The sequence below is a fragment of the Lipomyces tetrasporus genome, assembly GCF_029532465.1.
Source record: "Lipomyces tetrasporus strain NRRL Y-64009 chromosome Unknown POJ06scaffold_3, whole genome shotgun sequence".
NCBI classification, from domain to species: domain Eukaryota; kingdom Fungi; phylum Ascomycota; class Lipomycetes; order Lipomycetales; family Lipomycetaceae; genus Lipomyces; species Lipomyces tetrasporus.
In genome coordinates, this window is record NW_026611598.1 from 262,354 (window position 1) to 280,799 (window position 18,446).

The window sequence follows — 18,446 nt, forward strand, 5'->3', positions numbered from 1 at the left end:
AGGTGATCTTACGATATATGGCGCCAGATTAAGGAACATTGCGCAAGCTGGCGTTGAGTCAGTATTCTGGGTGCGTACGCTCCCAGGAGTTTGGACTCGAACTGTCCTAGAGAGTGGTAGCGGCAGCAGCGGCTATTCCCTCGTATGTAAATATATCCCATCCCCAGGAACAAGTTCGAGCCACCCCTTTTTGACGTGTTCGTCCGAAATCCGCGAATTCGCTCCCACAATGGAGACTCTCGAGATCCATTCAAAGGCTTTCTTAATAAAGTGGATTTTAGTGCCAGACAATTGTTCAATACAATGGCAACTGAAACCGAACAAGAAGTCGATGTATTAACCTCTCCTTGATGAAACGGAATATGGCAGCTAATTCCCATTTTCTAGCAATTTTGGCATATTCAGACGGCCAGCCGGGTCAAAACATACCGAATCTCGTTCTCCACTGGTTCAGTCCGCACAATCAGGCCGATCGCGATCTTCGTCCGTCGCGACAGTTGTGCAATTGTCGCCGATGACTGGGGCCGGTGCAACGACAAGCTCGACCTCAGTCTCAGCAGCGTCGTTCGACGAGAAACTAGTGCAATCCGGGCTTCACCCGGTCTACTGGCTAGGAAAATGTCACGCAAATGTGATACTAAAGGGATCATATATAGTCGCGTCGGGATCGGGCGGTATGTTCGCGTTCGTATTCGACAATACCTTCTCAAAAACTCTGTCGAAAACAGTTCAGTTCGCACAGTCGATCCTCTCAGTTAAAGACGCTGATTTGCTTGCGGGACGAAGTGCAACGACAGTAACCGTTCCACCGATAAATAGAAAGAGAAGGAAAAGTGTTGTTCCCGGGGTTAAGCAGCCTCCGCCGCCAACCAATCTTTCTGTTCATCCTGGAGGTGACTCCTCAAACACGACTGAACAGGGCTCAGTACCCGCACCTGGGGTGGAACATCGATATCATAGCGGGATTTTATTGAAGAAGCGAAGAAAGAAATTACAAGGCTATGCGAAACGGTATTTTGCGCTCGACAGCGATAGTGGCATGCTGTCATACTACCACGACGTCTCATCGTCCTTATTACGTGGTTCGATTCCGTTGGCAATCGCGGCTGTATCAGTCAAGCCTCAAACAAGAGAAATTTTCATCGATTCGGGAGCTGAAATCTGGAATCTTCGAGCGACCTCGGTAGATGATTTTGAAGGTTGGAAAAACGCCCTAGAGAAGGCGCGAACTCTGGCCCTTGCGCATGAACTCACGCCCCGGCTAATTCGCCCTTCATCTCCTTCTACCCTTTCGCCGACAGCAACTATTCCCCTCACTGACAAGGACTGGAGCCGAATGGAAATCATAGGCGAGAGATTGAACGAGGCACTGGTGTTATCGCGGAAATTAGGTGGTTCACCGTACTTGGGTCCAGAAGATCCTGCAAGGGGAAGTGAAGGTTATTTTGCTTTTGACGCCATGGTCGAGCATATCTCTTTGAACGGCACGCCATTGACAAGTGCGGTGTCGAGCGCCGCTACATCTGCAGCCAGCACAGGGACCACGACGCCTGCAGTTCTGCCGGCCGGGCCACTGCCGTCTGGGTCGACATCGTCTTCGTCTACCGTCAGCTCTCGCCGACATCCTTTCTGGCGCAAGAAATCGCGGGAAAATGCTAACGCTCCGTTGAGCCAGAATACGCACTCGCATGGAGGTGCGTCGCCTGTACTAGCGGCTTCCAAGGCTCATGTGGAGACCATCGAGGAGCTGCAACGACTGTTGGAACAAGTAACGGGAGATTATTCGAGTTTTTTGAAAGTATCGCGACGCAAGTCGTTTACGTCGCAACTGCAGGCAAATGTATCACAGGACGGCATGTCTGTATATTCCGACTCAGAATTCTTTGACGCCGAAGAGAATCCTGCTATCCTCATTTTGGCGGATAATGACGACGTTGTCGAAGATATCGTGGTCGTGTCCGATGATGACGACGAAGAAGCGCGATCTAGCTCGTCACTACGCCGTATCTCGTCCAGTTCGTCGTCGGTAGTTCTCACGCCACTTACGCCAAACAAAGCCGTCAAACGTGACTTATATCCGCTCCCAATATCAGCACAGATCAGCCGACGCACCTCCATTCCACCGAACTCTGTATTACCGCCAAGTTTAATCCAATTCGTTCGAAAGAACGTTGGAAAAGACTTGTCCACAATCGCGATGCCGGTCACTGCGAACGAGCCTCTATCGCTCTTGCAACGATACGCAGAAACGATGGAATACTGTACTCTGCTCGACTCCGCGGCGAAGGCACCTGTCCAAACTGGAGATCAGATCTTGTATATTGCGGCCTTTGCCATTTCGTGCTTGTCAAATACACGATCAAAAGACCGTGCGCTCCGGAAACCATTCAATCCCCTTCTGAACGAGACTTTCGAGTTAGTCCGGGAAGATCTCAATTTCCGATTCATCGCGGAGAAAATTTCACATCGACCGCCAATAATGGCGACCTACGCGGAGTCGGAAAAGTGGACGTACTCATACTGTCCTCAACCAGCTCAAAAATTCTGGGGTAAGAGCGCGGAAATCATCAGCGAGGGACCGATCACGATCAGCGTTGAGGGAACGGATGGCGAGACGACGACATATAGCTACGTGATGCCGACGACCTACTTGCGCAACGTTCTTGCGGGTGAGAAATACGTTGAGCCTGCGGGCCAGGTCACGATTATCGCATCCTCGGGCCACAAAGCTGTGGTTGAATTTAAATCGAAGTCAATTTTCTCGGGGCAGCGCGCTGAGGAAATATCCGTGAAGTTCTTTAAACCGCAGAATAAAGAACTCCCAATTGGACTGCAGGGGAGGTGGACCACAGAGCTGATCCGCACGCCGGACAATAAGCTCGTATGGGAGTCGGGGGCACTGTTGCCTGAACCACGATTGCGTTACGGAATGCCGAGCTTTTGCGCGCCGTTGAATCAGGTCACCGATATCGAGACAGGAAAATTAGCGCCTACTGACAGTCGACTACGGCCCGATCAGCGCTGCTTGGAAGAAGGTAAAGTCGATGAAGCTGAAGAACTGAAGAAAAAGCTCGAAGAATTCCAGCGAGAAAAGCGAAAGCAAGGGAAAATCGTGGCAGAAGGCGTGAGTAGCGTCTGGTTCAGAAAGATCGAGGACTGTGTTTGGGTGCCTATTCAGGGTGAAAACGGATACTGGGAGTCTAGGAAACGAGGGGACTGGAATTCATGTCCAACACTGTGGTAGTTTAACGCACAAAAGTGTACATTATATATTGCACATCGCATTGGTTTGTTGGCTATAAATACTATGTAATATATTATTCGAGTGGCTAAAGATATTTGGCCGCTTGCAATTTCGCAAGTGTCTTGCCATTGGTCCAAATCGAGCAGTTTCTGACTGAGAAGGATAGAATTGCGTCAAAAACTCGCCGTCGCTTGGTTGAATGCCGAATATTGTCTAATTCGAGCAGCGAGAAAGAGTAAGAGGCTTTGGGATAGGGACGACATGTGTCAAGACTTTTTAAAGTTTATTGACCCGTTTCAGGCGTGAAATTGAAGAGGGAGTTGATCAAAATGATAGTGTTACTAGCAGCTAACGCAGGCTGTTCTACTGACGATACTAGCTGTATCGAGTATTATTAAGCGAGGTAGATTCAATGGCGTTAATGAAGACCGCATATTTGCTGATAATGTGCAAGTTGACCTCGATAAGAAATATGAGCAATGGTTCTATGGGTTCGAGAAAGGAACGACGGCGACAATTGTGGACGTGGGAGCAGTTGTAGCAGCAATAGGTTTTTATGCAGGAACAGTCATTGGTCTGGTCAGTATTGTGGTTTCATTAATGTCAATATTATTTTGCGGTCGATAGGAGAGAAATACGGATCAGTCAAGTACCCGAATAGCAGTAGTATGTGAATGTTGAGGAAGCCGAAGGACGAGGGCACTGTCACTCATAATCAGTTCACTTGTTCAATTGCTCGTCGCTTCAAGTGCGTTGTACGGACATTTCGCAGGGTCTTTGTCGGTGTATATTCATTTGGTTTTCGGTTGCCTCTGCTCCTGGGTCTCTTGCACCTCCATATAAGACTGTTGCATCATTAACTGTTGTTTGACGAGTGTAATGAATATCGGAGCTCGGCCCATGCGGTTAGGGGACTTAAGGCTGTGCGGGCTGTGCGGCGTGTCGGGCACGGCCATCTGCGCCAAGTCGGCGACGCCTCGTCGATGGAGTTGCACGCTTGTTGGGGTTTGTTCTTTGGGCTTTCTTTGTGTGTGTGTGTTGTTCCGAGGATTCGTTGGGGTTTTCCCTTGTGGTTTTACTTTCTTCTATAGTTTCTTCGGGAGCCGCCGGATCTGTAACATAAATAGGCACAAGCGAAGCGACCGGATCCCCAAGCACGAAGTCTTGTATTTTCGCAATATAGGTTTGTCAAGTTCTGTCCCGTGCAGTCCGTCCTCGTTACAATGAGCGCGGGGACGGAGGACAAGATCGTGGAGTCACTCTCCGAGAAGCCCATATTTAGGTTGAATTGGTGTCCATTGTGGCACATTGACATTTGTAGGGCGAAGGCTTAGGGAGACTAACTAACAAAATAGCTGTATACTGCTGACATCACTCTCTAGGAATAACTCGACAGCTCATACATCGACGTCAGGTGCCAGTGTCCGCCGGCTCTCATTTTCCTCAGACGACAAATCTTGAATGTTTTGACGTGATGAATGACAAATCATGGTCTCCTTACTGACTTGTCGGAGATTACATGCTCCTATAAATATAGATTGCCCTCCCTTTGTTACGCACGTGGCCGTTCATAGAATTACATTTCACGTCGTTTCTATATGTCGCCAAAGAAAAATTAGGAAAATATGGGTCGACATGTACAACCAAAGATGATGACGACTATTATCATGTGAAATGATAGTCATGGTTTCGCTATCGATCCCGATAGCAATTGTAGAGCTGTGTGTTTACATGGGAGATTCTTTCAAAATCGATTGGCAAAATACAATGACTCCATGTGTCGACCGGCATGAGATTCTTAGATGGCATTTCCGTCAAACAAGATTTAGTCAACATGAGAGAAGACAGGAGAGCCCAATTTCGAAATGGATATTGCCCACGGAACGTGAGTGACATTGTACGTCTCTGCAGACTCTGTTCCAGGTTTCAACCCCCAAAACACAAAACAAAATTGCAAGTTTATGTTGACGAAACAAAATCACGGCTCTAAATGACCGCCACGGACTTTAGCGCCCAACTTCTCGTCCTCAAAGTATGTAACTAGAACACCGAATCCGTCGTCGTCCTGGCCCGGATTCGCGGTCTCGTACTGCAGGAACTTAAGTACCTTGTACAGTCCAGCAGCGAGGACTGCGCTGAGCATGGGACCGAGCCAATAGATCCAGTGGTAGTATGGGAAGCTCGGGATGGCGACGCAGGGCCGAACGAGCGGGCCGGGTTGACGCCTGCGCCTGTGAAGTAGACGCCGACAAGATGGGCGATGAATAGCGCGAAGCCGATGCCGAGAGGGGCTAACGGGCGCGCACGGTGCTTCTCGGCTGCGAGCATGAGGATTGTTATGCACAGTTGCGCGGTGAGGAACATTTCAATGAACAAACCGCGGGTCCTGGAGACATCGCTACCTAATGCATTGGCGAAGCGGATTTCGCCGGGAGTGAGGGCGTTGACCACGGCGGCCGCACAGATGCCGGCCAGGATTTGGGAGACCGACAGCAGGGCAGCACGGATGGGAGTAATGGCCCCCGACAAGGGCGAGGGTAAGTGAGACGGCAGGATTGAACAGACCGCCGGAAACACGGAAGAAAGTCCACACGTTCGCAGCCAGTGAGAAACCAAAGCCGAGCGAAATCATGACGAGCTGGCCGGGGTTTGATCCGGCCGTCGTCAGATAGGGGTCCGAGTTGGCGGCCTGGGCAGTGGCAAAGGCGAAGAAGTGAAAGAGAAAGGTCCCGACGAATTCGGAGATCATGGCGATGAGTTCATTGCAGGCGTGGTCGGGCAGGCCAGCAACGCGATTTGCGACCGGCTGGAGGATACCGGCGCCAGGGACGATTGTTTTTTCCCTCTCGAGAGTGGATGAAGTGGAGCCCGTGTTCGGCTCGACACTTGGTAAGACTCCTTCGTTAGACATTTTGTAAGAGTAGATGGCCCAGCAGGAAAACCACCGCCCCATGGCGCAATGGGGGGGAACTTATATACGCCAGAGAGGTACTGACAATTGCGACCATGGAGGCATCGGAAACTGCCGACCACGAGGTATTGTGCGGGTTCGACCTTGTCAAGGGAAGCAGTTTGGACGCACGGCGCTGTGAAGAAAATCAGCGCCGAACCGCACCATCAGCGGCGTCCATGACACCTCACACAGCGTGCCTTCTATCAATACTTCTCGAATAAGGCGGTATCGTTCCTCTCAGAGTTCAAGAGGCCATACGAAGAGGCCGTTGGCACGTCGCGCTCAGTCTCCAGTAATACCATGAGAAAAGCTCCGAAGTCGTACTATTACAGTCGGCCTCAGAACCAATCTCGTGTATCTTAGCGACGCGCGATATCGGGGTAAAAACTTCACTGGGTTGTGAGATCATTATGTTGTTTTGATTTCGATTTGGGAGTTAATATTAGTTGTAAGAATAAATTATGCCGTGGGATGTTCTGCTCTGTATAGAGTTTTTTACTGGTCTCCTTTTAGTGTAGTGTAAACGTAATTTGAGAATGGTACGACAGGTACCGTCCTTGCCAAAAACATGTTAGCATTGTGGGCCTTGTGTCGTGGTTTCCTTAAAGTTTTTACACCAAAATAATGGAGTGTGTCAACTGTCTGTTTTCAGCTGCAAATGAACTATCGCAACGCCCCGGTAAAAATTGAAGGCATGCCGCGTTAGGGGATTGCGTCACTTGGCAGATGAGAACAATAATATTAGCGCGGATTCGGCTGTATCATACCATGCAGCATCAGTGTCTGGAAGCCAAGGAAAACTTGCCTCGTGAGATCGACTCGTGGGAGGAGTTATGCAGAGAAATGCCTGCATGGAAGCACACCAAACTCAAACTGGAACCGACGAACCCAGGCGTCGCTAACTATTGGCTGCACGGAGAACTCGAGGACCAGTTCTGGGTTTGACGTGACCTCTCGTGGAAGGAGGCTCGTCACACACATGCGAATCAAAAACGCCTGCAAATTGCACACTCGCGGCTAGCGCGCCAATCAGCAGTAAAAATGTATCACACTTTTTCTTTTTTGGTTGGGAAAGCTCTGCGTTTGTCTGATTCAGCCGATTCACGTGTTCGAGCCAGCAGTTATCCTCGATTTCGTATTTTCTTGCTGGCGGTATTACTCTGAAACTACTGTTCCGATCTCCGCACGCTCTGTACGACTTATCAGCTGTGGCGTGATATACCTGTCGGAGGAATTTGACTGAATGGGAGTAACAATCCGAAATCCACTGGCAGTTTGCCTTAGATACATCTCATCACTCTCGCATTTAAGGTTCTTCCAGAAGTCCTCTTTACCCGGTCTCGCTTAAAAAACCTTATAGTCTCGCGAAAATTGCGACAGGCTGTCGTTCCCAAAGGCTGCAGGATCAATCGCGGATTCCCGCTCACCCTTATTCACAGGACGGTTTGCAACCCTTCCCAATCGGCATCTAGTGCTGAGAGTTGACTGCGGGCCACCACCCACTTCATATCTGTGGAGTATGATAGCTTCTGAGTACTGTGGATACGACAACTGTAAAAAGTTGGGCATATGATCAACGACGTCCTGAGGGTCATGTGACGGAATGAGACAAACAGGAGACATGTCGATGATTTAGACTCGAGATAAGTAAATGACGTCTATCCCATACTGTGGGCCATTTGCGGCTGCGATGTAGATTCAAAGGGCTGAAAGCTGGTTGGGTAACCGTCGTCGCGTCCATCACTGCTGTCAGCTGATAAGTCATCCTGATTCAGTACCTCTCGACGTACGCATATGTGTCGCCTACTCAACCTCACTGAGTCAACTCTTTTCTTGATCCGTAGATAAGCGAACGATATATCTCGGAATTGAGGATAATTGGCATTGGTGATTGTTCATTCCAAAATGAGAAGTTAGATTATGGCCGCGCAAGAGATGAAATTTTTCGCATATCGCGCTCCACAGCGCACCATCGCACACCAATTCGATATGAGATCCACGAACTGGTACAGCAGCCGCGATATTCTATGAACAGAGAGCGCAACCGACAAGAACTGACACCAGAACGGTGGAAACCTACCTTCGAATCTTCCTAACCCTCAGTCGTGCCCAATCGACCGGGTCTGCGTGCTATCCCGCGCCACTTTGCTTTGTTGCCGTCCCCACGATACCTTATTTACCTTGAAATTCACTGGCTGTCGACAAATATGATTCCATAAAACCAGATTACGGGATCTCTTACTTTAAGTGACGCAACACCACCAACCATCGAATTGAATCCAGTGCTATACGATAAATATGGCGTATATGTGCAGCATCGCTCAAGGTTATGGAACCCTAATCCTGAAACTGACTGATTTGGGCGACGTCCGATTACATCTGCGTATTCGCTCACGGATTGGGGCTAGGGGATACGATGCAGCAATGAGAAACGGCACCTAAACCTGAAACTTTTGAGGGGGAGCCGTGGAAAGCGCTATTTCTTTGTCGTCTGGCCCTAGAAACTGGCCGAACGGATCCGAATCGGCGTGTCAAAGAGGGACCTGTCTCATTGGGAATGCGGTGCCAAGTGTGATAAAATATGCACGAATCATGGTCCCTAACCCTGAAAATACGAGAGTCTGCGTCGACTTGGCGGGTTTGCTTTCGCAGCAGCTGGCGCCGGGGACTTTATACCCGCAATCACCGATTATTATTCATAACTACATATAATACAGTCCTAAAGCAGCTAGAGGTCGAAATTATCCGTAGGGATCACTGACAGACCAATTGGATTGTCAGAGTACAAAGTGCTTCATTCCAGCAGTGCGATGGATCTCCCCGGTTTAATTTTTGAGCATGACTGCACACCAGTTGTGGGACAACGTTTGAACAGCTTTTTAACTGACGATAAAGGCGATTGTTTACAAAGTAGGGTTTTCGATCAAGAACTAGTCGTAGCATCAGTCAGGAGGCGCGTAGCTTGCAGGCCTGAAAGATCTCGCCTTATCGTTGATCCACCGCGAAATTTCTGTGGGTCTACGCACCGATGACTTTGAGAAGGCAAAGCATATGTGTATTTAATGCGAGCAAATTATAACTGAGGCAGCAGGCCGTTCTTGATTACTTTGTAACAGTTGTGACATGTCTGTCATGGTATATTCGCTCTTTTAGGGAAGACGTCTCTCCGGCTCACCGACAGCCGGTCAGGAAGGGACGTCAGTTGTCGCGTGTTAACCTAACAGAGCATGTTTGGGGCTGTCCCGTGCCTTCGCTGACACAAGGACTTAGTGGTATATCCGTCCATGATAAAAATATTTGTTAAGGACAATGGCCTGCAAGCATAATGATTCGTTGAGAACCTCGCAGCAAAAGTGTCAGGCAAGATTACAAGTGCAGGGACCGTAGCCTGCATTGCCGATGCGGGATAGTGGCGCGGGATACTCCGTGCGGGATAGCCGCTCCATACGGGACTGACCCATGTCTGGCTATTACGCCCAAAAAAGATGCAATGGCTCCATACGACTTCGCCAGTAGCAAAACACAGTCACAAAAGACCTCTTCAAATCAGAATAGCTAGCAAATTCGTGGTGTTGTGAGCAGTGGGAGTTGGTACGAATCCCAATGTGAATTGCAAGCTTGTCGGAATTAGTTAGCTGCCCTTGCGGGCTACCATAATGCCACTCGGAATTAACATCCGCGCTTCTCCACGAACGGTTCTTTCAACCCCACGTCGTAGTGCTCCACCAGGTATTAGTCGCGCACTCAAACCCACCGCTTCTCCCGCATCCGGTAGCCGCCAATGTACCCCTCTTTAGTGGTTATTTACTCTATTTATAACTGGCGGTTCCGACTCTTCATTTCTCAATTGAGCGCCCTGTGAACATCTGCAATACACCATGACCAAACCACACGTTCTCCTAATCGGCGAAGTAGTCCACGCGAATGCCGAATGGAAAGGGCTCTCTGGAGTCGCAACAATCTCTGTCTGCGACTCGCCCTCTAAGGAAGAATTCATCAATGATCTCGCTGGCAAATACTCCGACATTGCGGTTATATACCACATGAACGACTCCGCGGCCGCTGGATACGTGGACATGGATATTATTGCAGCATTACCTCCGTCGCTGAAGTTCATCTGTCACAATGGCGCTGGCTATGACAAGATCAATGTCAATGCGTGTACTGAGAAGGGCATCCAAGTGTCGAATACCCCTGGAACGGTCGACGACGCGACCGCCGATGTTAACATGTTCCTCATTCTTGGTGCACTTCGTGAGTTCAACTTTTGCATGACAACCCTCCGAACGGGTAACTGGAATAAAGGTGTCCCTCTTTCGCATGATCCTGAGGGAAAGGTGTTGGGTATTCTAGGTATGGGTGGTATCGGAAGAGCTGTCAAGAGACGCGCCGAGGGATTCGGTATGATCACTCAGTATCACAACCGCAAGCCTTTGACAGAGGAGATGGCAGCTGGTGCGAAGTACGTCGGCTTCGACGAGTTGTTGGCCACCAGTGACGTTATTTCTCTCAACTTGCCACTGAACCCGCACACGCGCCATATCATTAATAAGGAAGCTTTCGACAAAATGCAAGATGGCGTCGTCATTGTGAATACTTCCCGAGGTGCCGTCATTGATGAGCAGGCGCTTGTTGATGCTCTTGAGAGCGGGAAGGTGCGATGTGCCGGCCTGGATGTATTTGAGTGTCAGTGTTACCTGATAGATTGCTGAAGAAGCTCTTAGCTAACATATAGTGCAGCCGAACCAGCAATCCATCCTGGTCTCATGGGCAACCCGAAGGTTATCTTGATGCCACATGTTGGCACTCGCACATATGAGACTCAAAAGAAGATGGAGATTCAGGTTATCAACAATGTCCGATCAGCCATTACTAACGCTAAGCTGTTGAATGTTGTTCCTGAGCATTTACATTTGGTGCAGTAGAGAGGTCGATGTTGATACTATTTGTCGCTTAATGGAGTAATATAGGGTCATAAAACGGTTTTCCAAATACTTACGGAAGATAATTATATCAATGGATATGGATATGCAGTTCCCAGATGCCATGGAATGTAGTCACGGTCGTGACATTTCAGATAAAGCGATAAGCTATCACGCGTAGCTGGTGACAAGTGACACCCAAAAAAGGTTCCCAGATGATCTTAAAACTCAGTCGCTATTTTGGGTCCAAGAGTTCATGAGCATGAGAGTTAAATCAGATAGGGTTAGGTGCTTTTTAAGAACCTTTAAAGTAACCAAAATCTCTCATTTAGGGTAATAAACGTAACAACTTTGGCACACGAGGCTGCACACCTGGCAGGTACAGTGCATCCAACGATGCCTGGCCTCGACTGTGCGTGGATTCATTCCTTGCTTTATTGACAATTCCCCCGTTTAATTACCTTAGCGGTTTCGCGTGAGTTGAAGCGCGTAATATAGTCTTAATCATGCGGTTAGATATCAAAGTATGTGGCAATTGTTATTTCTGTTGATCGCTGTCGGATGAATTCTCGAGAGGTCAGGTTGCAGGATATGCGAATCTCGATCAAGATGGCAGACAGTTTGTCTTGTGGGCCAATGCTGCTAAAGCATAGACCTAGTTTCTCATAGACAATGAATTGTGCCCCAGGGATGAATGGCGATCGAGTTGCACTTCAACTATACATATGCTGACTTCTATCACAGAGACAACTTTTGGCGCGATCGGACCGTGTCAAGGGGATTGATTTCCATCCCACTGAGCCGTGGATTCTTGCAACACTCTATAGCGGTTAGTCAGTCTAATATGTGTCTTGATAGGATTGTGAGCTAATTACCCTAGGACATGTGCAAATCTGGTCGTACGAAACACAGGCAATAGTCAAAACCTTTGACGTGACCGAAGTTCCTGTCCGAGCGGGTCGTTTTATTGCTCGAAAGAACTGGTTTGTCGTCGGCAGTGACGACTTTCAGGTCCGTGTGTACAATTACAACACATCCGAAAAAGTCGCGCAATTCGAAGCCCACCCTGACTACATCCGTGCCATTGCCGTGCATCCAACTCAAAGTTTCCTACTAACAGCTTCGGATGATATGACAATCAAGCTATGGAACTGGGACAAGGATTGGCGATGCATTCAAGTGTTCGAGGGCCACAACCACTACGTTATGTCCCTGGCCATTAACCCGAAGGACACAAACACCTTTGCGTCCGCATGTCTTGATCGCACTGTTAAGATATGGTCTCTTGGATCGCCGACACCAAATTTCACGATGGAAGCGCACGATACGAAGGGTGTCAACTTTGTCGACTACTATCCCCTAGCAGACAAGCCATACATAATTACGACCTCGGATGATAAGACCGTAAAAATTTGGGACTATCAGACTAAGAGCTGCATCGCGACCCTCGAGGGTCACACGTCCAATGTGTCGTTTGCAGTTTTCCACCCTGAATTGCCAGTTATCATTTCCGGTTCCGAGGACTCGACTGTCAAGGTCTGGAACGCTAGCACCTACAAGCTTGAGCAAACAACGAACTACGGCCTCGAACGGGCGTGGTGTGTTTCATATCGAAAGGGCACCAATGCGATTGCTGTCGGTTTCGACGAAGGTTCAGTTGTAATGAGGATGGGACGAGAAGAACCTGCAATTTCCATGGATGCAAGTGGAAAGGTTATCTGGACTAAGCACGCGGAAGCCTGCAGCAGTGTTATTAAAGGCAGTGACAATACCAAGGACGGCGAAGTTATTCCGCTTCCTCAGAAGGATTTAGGTTCAGTGGAAATTTATCCTACGCAACTTATTCACTCACCTAATGGTCGTTTCGTGGCTGTCTGTGGTGATGGAGAGTATATTATCTTCACAGCACTCGCGTGGCGTAACAAGTCGTTCGGTCCCGGATTACAGTTTGTGTGGGCTCAGGATAGCAATATGTATGCAGTGCAGGAGAGCTCAACTGCAATTAAGGTTTATAAGAATTTCAAGGAAATGTCTACTGGACACATACAATTCAACTACAACGCCGAAGGCATTTTTGGAGGCACTCTGCTGGGTGTGAAGGGTGGCGATTGGGTTGGATTGTACGATTGGGATACAGGTCTGCTCGTCAGACGGATTGACGTTGTTCCTAATGACGTAAGTAAACTTTGGGATGGATGTCATGCCCATGTTCGCTGCTGACGTGAGATAGATATACTGGTCCGACTCCGGTGAGCTCGTCGCGCTTGCCTGTGACGACAGCTTCTACGTTTTGAAATATTCTAAAGATGCCTACGTTGCTGCTGTCCAAGACGACAGAGTGGACGAAGATGAGGGAGTCGAAGAAGCCTTCGAGGTAGTGACAGACATCAACGAGACAGTCCGCACAGGAAGGTGGGTTGGAGACTGCTTCATCTACACTACATCGACGAATAGATTGAACTATCTAGTCGGCGAGCAAACCTACACCGTTAGCCATTTCGATCAAGCCATGTACTTGCTCGGCTATATTCCTCGCGATGGCCGTGTCTATTTGGCAGACAAAGATTCAAACGTAATTTCGTATGCCGTTTCGCTGGCTGTGCTGGAGTATCAGACGGTTGTTCTTCGTGGCGATATGGAGCATGCCGAATCTCTCCTCGAGCAGATCCCCACTAGCGAACGGACTAGAATTGCTCGCTTCCTTGAAGGTCAGGGTTACAAAGAACTAGCGCTTGAGATTTCAACTGACCCGGATCACAAATTTGAACTCGCCCTTGCATTGGGAAACCTTGAGGTCGCACAAGAAATTGCGGAAGCTGATTCGACTGACCACAAGTGGAAAACGCTTGGTGATATGGCTCTACAGTCTTGGGATGTTGCTTTGGCTGAGAAATGTTTCTTTGCTGTTTCAGATTTGGGCTCGCTGCTGCTCATCTATACTAGCACTAACAACGAAAAAGGACTACGTGAAATTGCCAAGAAAGCCATCTCGTCTGGCGTTCATAATGTTGCCTTCACCGCTCTGTGGACAGTCGGCGATGTCGCTGCATGCGCTGACCTATTAGAGAGTACGAACCGAGGTCCAGAAGCAGCTTTGTTCTCGCTCACATACACTAAGAAGCCGGTTGAGACCATTGAGGGCGAGGAGGAGCCAGAAGTCAGTGAAGAACCTGCTGAGGACGTAGAGGATGTCGAAGAAGAAGCGGAGGAGCTTAACGACGACGGGGTCACGTTAGAAGAATAGAGGAATATGCTCTCTTTTGCGCGATGTGTAATTTAAAAATGTTTATTGTATAAGTCCTGACAATGCATTGTTAGATGTATAATGACCGAATTCATGTGTTAAAGCAATCGTCCGGTATTTATCCAGAATTTGTATCAGAGTCCGGCCAATTTACAGACTCGTTAAGAACGCAGATACTCTTGATACTGCGTCGTCGACAGCGCCAGACTCTGATCCTTCTCCAAGATTGTGCTTACCACCTTCGATGATACCGCTGTGGGGACTCCAGCTGCCTTCTGACGTAATCGACTTCCATCGGCCAAGCAAACGCTCCTTATCAACTGTCTCTGGCACAAACTCGTCTGAGCCAGAGTATAAGACTAACAGTGGAACATCTACAATCCCAAATGTAGTCTTTAGGACATCATCTTCAATATCTGAAGAGAAAAAATCATCGTCGCCAAGTTTCTTCGCCAGAGAAACCCAGCGTCTTGCCGTAATGGGTGTACTAAAAAATAGGTCGGAATACGTTTTTGGTAAAAATTCGTCTCCGCGACCGATATTGATTTGACTGACCGCAAAATCCAGCATCTCAGTGTACCTCTCCGGAAATAAGCGCTGCATGGCCTCACGATCTGACACTGGCGCTTGTAGTATTCCAGCCGCCAGTTTCGAATTCACGAGTGAAGCGGTATAACAAGTCAAATAGTATATCGCGTCCTGACATCCAGTCGAATGGCCCATTAAGGCGATCTTTCCGCCCCGTAAATTCGAAAAGTAAGAAACGGCTTGCTCAATTTCGGATGCGTCTCTGGCTAAATCTCCGGCGCCCCAGCCGCGATATGACGATGATATGAGAAGCTCCACTACGCCCCATCCTAAACCGTCTAGTGACTTAGCTAATTGTGGAACATATGGCACGGTGAGTAGTCCGTCGCCTAAGCCGCCGACGAACAGGAGAACGTTCTTATGAGGCGTTCCGGTTGATGTAGCGAATTCGAAGCCGACGAGACGGCACGAGTACGTATGAATAGTGCCGCTAAATGAAGAATTTGAAGTCATCGTTAATTAGGTAATTTGCAAGAAGACACCAGAATGTGGCATTGATTAATTTCATTAACTTCTGAATTCTGATACGTCGGATCCCATGATACGATGAAACTCTTATGGTAGTCGCATCAGCGTCCACACGTGGTATTATGGGTCTCCAAGAACAGTTGCTCGAAGCTCAGTAAGCCGGGTAAGCGTGTTGTTTATCTCATCAGACACGTAGATTTTGATAGTGACGTCGGGCACCGAGTTTTGCTCCGGCGACTCGTCGAGCCATCCCCTTTCCCGCAACCCGCTGGCCAACGAAAACAATAATACCCCGGTTGCCACTTTCGAATTGAACACCACCAGCACCACTGCTGATTACGCACGCGGTTAGCGAGCTCCACATGGCAAGTTCCAATGCGCCCTCTGGGGCAGCGCATGCACCGTTTCCGTCCTTTTCATTTACGGCCCTTCTGAATGATGACGATGAAGTCCCCTCGTCCTCATCTTTTCGACCAACCCATGAAGGCGTCGCGGTTTCAGATGAGGAACAGGCGTTTCTAGACGATACAATTGAACAGATGATTACCGGGCCCCCTGTACTACGAGACTTTCTGGAGCAGAATCGGGCCATAATTCCCGAACATTTAATGGGTCAATTATGGACGCCTAGCGTTGGTATTCGAATACAAGGGGGGTTGAACGATGAAAATGCTCGCGAAGCACCCAAAACACCAGTTAAAGAAGAAGTAGACGTTGGCATACATGCGACTGCTGTCACGCCTTTACCGGACGAGATTGCAGATCAGATCTCTCGGCTGCAAATCCACGACGAGCAGCCGCAATTGGAGCCGCTCAAGGAGGAGCTTCCCAAGTCGACTGCACTGCTGCCCGACAACTCGAATAAAACGCTATTGCTACTGTCACCGCTTTCCTACATGCACGTATTTTCGCGAAAATGGGTCGCTAAGAAATATTTAGCTTCAATTGTCGAAAGACCGCAGCGTCTGAACGCTAGTGCTGTTGGTATTGCTGCGGCAATTACGCTCGCTGGTGCTGATGCCTATTTACTTGAATCTGCGGCCGAAACAGTGAATCTAGAGGAGTGTCCTCATGTAATGAAGGTGCATGGAAAGAACTGGCCCAACAGACTGAAAAGCTTATGTCGGTCAGCTCCGGACAGGCTGAACGAAAACAAGCTAGAAGTACCCGATGATTGGAATTCAGGGGATATTTACCTATGTGAAGGTACAGTTTCTGCGTTAGAAGGTGTGATAGGTGCGGTCGAATCTGCTGTGGATAGAGTTTTCGATAATACTCCTGGGTCAGTGAGGCGGTGTTTTGTTAGCATAAGACCGCCAGGTATGTTCTACCACTTAATGGGCACTGCGTGCTTTATTTTAATAAATGTAGGCCATCACTCTCACCCTTGTACTCCTTCAGGATTTTGCCTGATTAATAATGTTCATGTCGGCATACAATATGCAGCATCAAAGTATGACCTGACACACGCGATAATTCTCGATTTTGATCTTCATCACGGTGACGGCAGTCAGGATATATGCTGGAAACTGTCAGGTCTTGAAGAGCATGACGAAGACTTCTACACAGACGAAGAAAATTCGCAGCATGAAGCGGCGGAGTCTGAACGGATGAAAAGTATGCAAGGGCCGAAGATCGGATACTTTTCACTACACGATGTTAATTCATTTCCTACCGAAGTAGGATACGCGACGGCTGAGCATATAAAGAACGCGTCGACGTGTGTTATCGCGCACGATTTGTGTATTTGGAATGTCCATATGGAGCCATATTCTACGCCCGAACAATTTGATGAATTATACAGGACACGCTATTCGGAACTCTTCAAACGCGCGAAGCAGTTTTTGAGTGCAGAACGGGACAGAGCTCCGATACTTGATGGCAACAAACCTTTTAAAGCTGGTGTATTCCTCTCGGCGGGATTTGATGGATCAGAGTTTGAAGACAAAGGAATGCAACGTCACGGTGTTCATGTGCCGACTTCGTTTTACTCCAGATTCTCACACGATGCAGTCGCGCTGGCAAATACGTTCTGCGATGGTCGAGTTATTTCATTACTTGAAGGTGGATACTCTGATGCAGCTATTTCAAGTGGTGTAATGTCGCACCTACTTGGGCTGCAAGGCCACGAATGGACAGACGAGTATGCGACGTCCGATGTAGTGAGACAGCTGGAGAAAGGATGTAAGCCGCGATGGGCAGCCCCCAAGACGGTGCAAGCCAATGACAACTGGATTGTTAGGGCAATTAAGCTAGGAAGAAGTTTCGGTCCTGCCAATGTGTTCGCGACATCATCTCCTCCTTCGTCGGCCACATCCACACCAAAGAATCAGCAACTCGGCAGCATTGTAAGCGGAACTCCTGCCGGACGAATGATTCTTCGAGATAGACGAAGCACGCCGGTGTATAATCACACAGCACGAGCGCCTGGAAGTACAACAAAGTCGAGTTCGCCGTTAGTGGGACGGAAATCGCAGAACGCAGTTGACCAAAGTGGTGTTATTGACCAATCCGAACAGACGCCGGCCGTCCCTAAACACAGAATGGCACAGAAAGAGGATGGAACCTGGACTATTATTCAGCAAATGGATCATCTTAGTGTGTAATGCTTTCATTCGGGCGGCCGTATTTGGGAATGTACGTTTTTTAAAGCTAATATGTAATTTTATGTCGCTCTTTTAGTTTGGGTTCAATGTAGCCAGGATATGTATTTCTATGCAATTCTTGTAAGCTTAATAGGCGCAACTAGTTATGTAAATCTATGGTGTATACTTTGTATCGATATTTACTTGCATTAATTGTATCTTTAATTGTATATACATAATGTTGTACAACTCAATTGATCGAGTTTGCGATGGTCAACTATACTGTAGTTGTTAAACGTGATATCCAGCCTCGGTCTCAGTCAAATTCGGGATATATGTGCATTTGAAGAGTTGTTCTCATTATTATCAGGTCGGGTCGTATTTGATTGAATGAATCCATGAGTCTCGGGGCACGGCCTTATTGATTCCCGGACAAAACTAA

General features: G+C 48.4%; 6 protein-coding genes across 6 annotated transcripts; 4 read left to right on the plus strand and 2 right to left on the minus strand.

The window, feature by feature from the left end:
- Positions 1-173: 173 nt before the first annotated feature.
- Positions 174-3,377, plus strand: POJ06DRAFT_247680 (Oxysterol-binding protein-domain-containing protein). Its single transcript, XM_056186928.1, has 2 exons — positions 174-333; positions 388-3,377. Exons 1-2 carry the CDS (start codon positions 230-232, stop codon positions 3,242-3,244), a joined length of 2,961 nt encoding a protein of 986 aa, XP_056045163.1. The 5' UTR covers positions 174-229; the 3' UTR covers positions 3,245-3,377.
- A 1,454-nt stretch (positions 3,378-4,831) lies between these two features.
- POJ06DRAFT_274009 (aquaporin-like protein) lies at positions 4,832-6,155 on the minus strand (the record flags this gene model as incomplete). The annotated part of the gene is made up of 3 exons (XM_056189608.1): positions 4,832-5,333; positions 5,393-5,642; positions 5,707-6,155. The coding sequence occupies 3 exons, from the start codon at positions 6,153-6,155 to the stop codon at positions 5,223-5,225; spliced, it is 810 nt and encodes a 269-aa protein (XP_056045164.1). The 3' UTR covers positions 4,832-5,222.
- A 3,678-nt stretch (positions 6,156-9,833) lies between these two features.
- Positions 9,834-11,297, plus strand: POJ06DRAFT_69697 (D-isomer specific 2-hydroxyacid dehydrogenase). Its single transcript, XM_056191415.1, has 2 exons — positions 9,834-10,883; positions 10,938-11,297. The coding sequence occupies exons 1-2, from the start codon at positions 10,076-10,078 to the stop codon at positions 11,120-11,122; spliced, it is 993 nt and encodes a 330-aa protein (XP_056045165.1). The 5' UTR covers positions 9,834-10,075; the 3' UTR covers positions 11,123-11,297.
- Positions 11,298-11,524: 227 nt separating this feature from the next.
- POJ06DRAFT_247688 (coatomer WD associated region-domain-containing protein) lies at positions 11,525-14,395 on the plus strand. The gene is made up of 4 exons (XM_056186929.1): positions 11,525-11,643; positions 11,864-11,948; positions 12,000-13,294; positions 13,350-14,395. Exons 1-4 carry the CDS (start codon positions 11,626-11,628, stop codon positions 14,361-14,363), a joined length of 2,412 nt encoding a protein of 803 aa, XP_056045166.1. The 5' UTR covers positions 11,525-11,625; the 3' UTR covers positions 14,364-14,395.
- Positions 14,396-15,581, minus strand: POJ06DRAFT_247689 (uncharacterized protein). Its single transcript, XM_056186930.1, has one exon. It carries the CDS (start codon positions 15,402-15,404, stop codon positions 14,514-14,516), a length of 891 nt encoding a protein of 296 aa, XP_056045167.1. The 5' UTR covers positions 15,405-15,581; the 3' UTR covers positions 14,396-14,513.
- A 114-nt stretch (positions 15,582-15,695) lies between these two features.
- Positions 15,696-18,374, plus strand: POJ06DRAFT_247690 (histone deacetylase domain-containing protein). The gene is made up of 2 exons (XM_056186931.1): positions 15,696-16,739; positions 16,791-18,374. Exons 1-2 carry the CDS (start codon positions 15,782-15,784, stop codon positions 18,023-18,025), a joined length of 2,193 nt encoding a protein of 730 aa, XP_056045168.1. The 5' UTR covers positions 15,696-15,781; the 3' UTR covers positions 18,026-18,374.
- Positions 18,375-18,446: the final 72 nt, after the last annotated feature.

Bases quoted from the DNA above. Each gene is read 5' to 3' on its own strand.
- POJ06DRAFT_247680 (XM_056186928.1), top strand. From the start codon at position 230: ATGGAGACTCTCGAGATCCATTCAAAGGCTTTCTTAATAAAGTGGATT. The intron at 334-387 runs GTATTAACCTCT...CCCATTTTCTAG, and splicing joins AAACCGAACAAGAAGTCGAT to CAATTTTGGCATATTCAGAC.
- POJ06DRAFT_69697 (XM_056191415.1), top strand. From the start codon at position 10,076: ATGACCAAACCACACGTTCTCCTAATCGGCGAAGTAGTCCACGCGAAT. The intron at 10,884-10,937 runs GTCAGTGTTACC...CATATAGTGCAG, and splicing joins CGGCCTGGATGTATTTGAGT to CCGAACCAGCAATCCATCCT.
- POJ06DRAFT_247688 (XM_056186929.1), top strand. The intron at 11,949-11,999 runs GTTAGTCAGTCT...TAATTACCCTAG, and splicing joins TCTTGCAACACTCTATAGCG to GACATGTGCAAATCTGGTCG. The intron at 13,295-13,349 runs GTAAGTAAACTT...GACGTGAGATAG, and splicing joins TTGACGTTGTTCCTAATGAC to ATATACTGGTCCGACTCCGG.
- POJ06DRAFT_247689 (XM_056186930.1), bottom strand. From the start codon at position 15,404: ATGACTTCAAATTCTTCATTTAGCGGCACTATTCATACGTACTCGTGC.
- POJ06DRAFT_247690 (XM_056186931.1), top strand. From the start codon at position 15,782: ATGGCAAGTTCCAATGCGCCCTCTGGGGCAGCGCATGCACCGTTTCCG. The intron at 16,740-16,790 runs GTATGTTCTACC...TAATAAATGTAG, and splicing joins TGTTAGCATAAGACCGCCAG to GCCATCACTCTCACCCTTGT.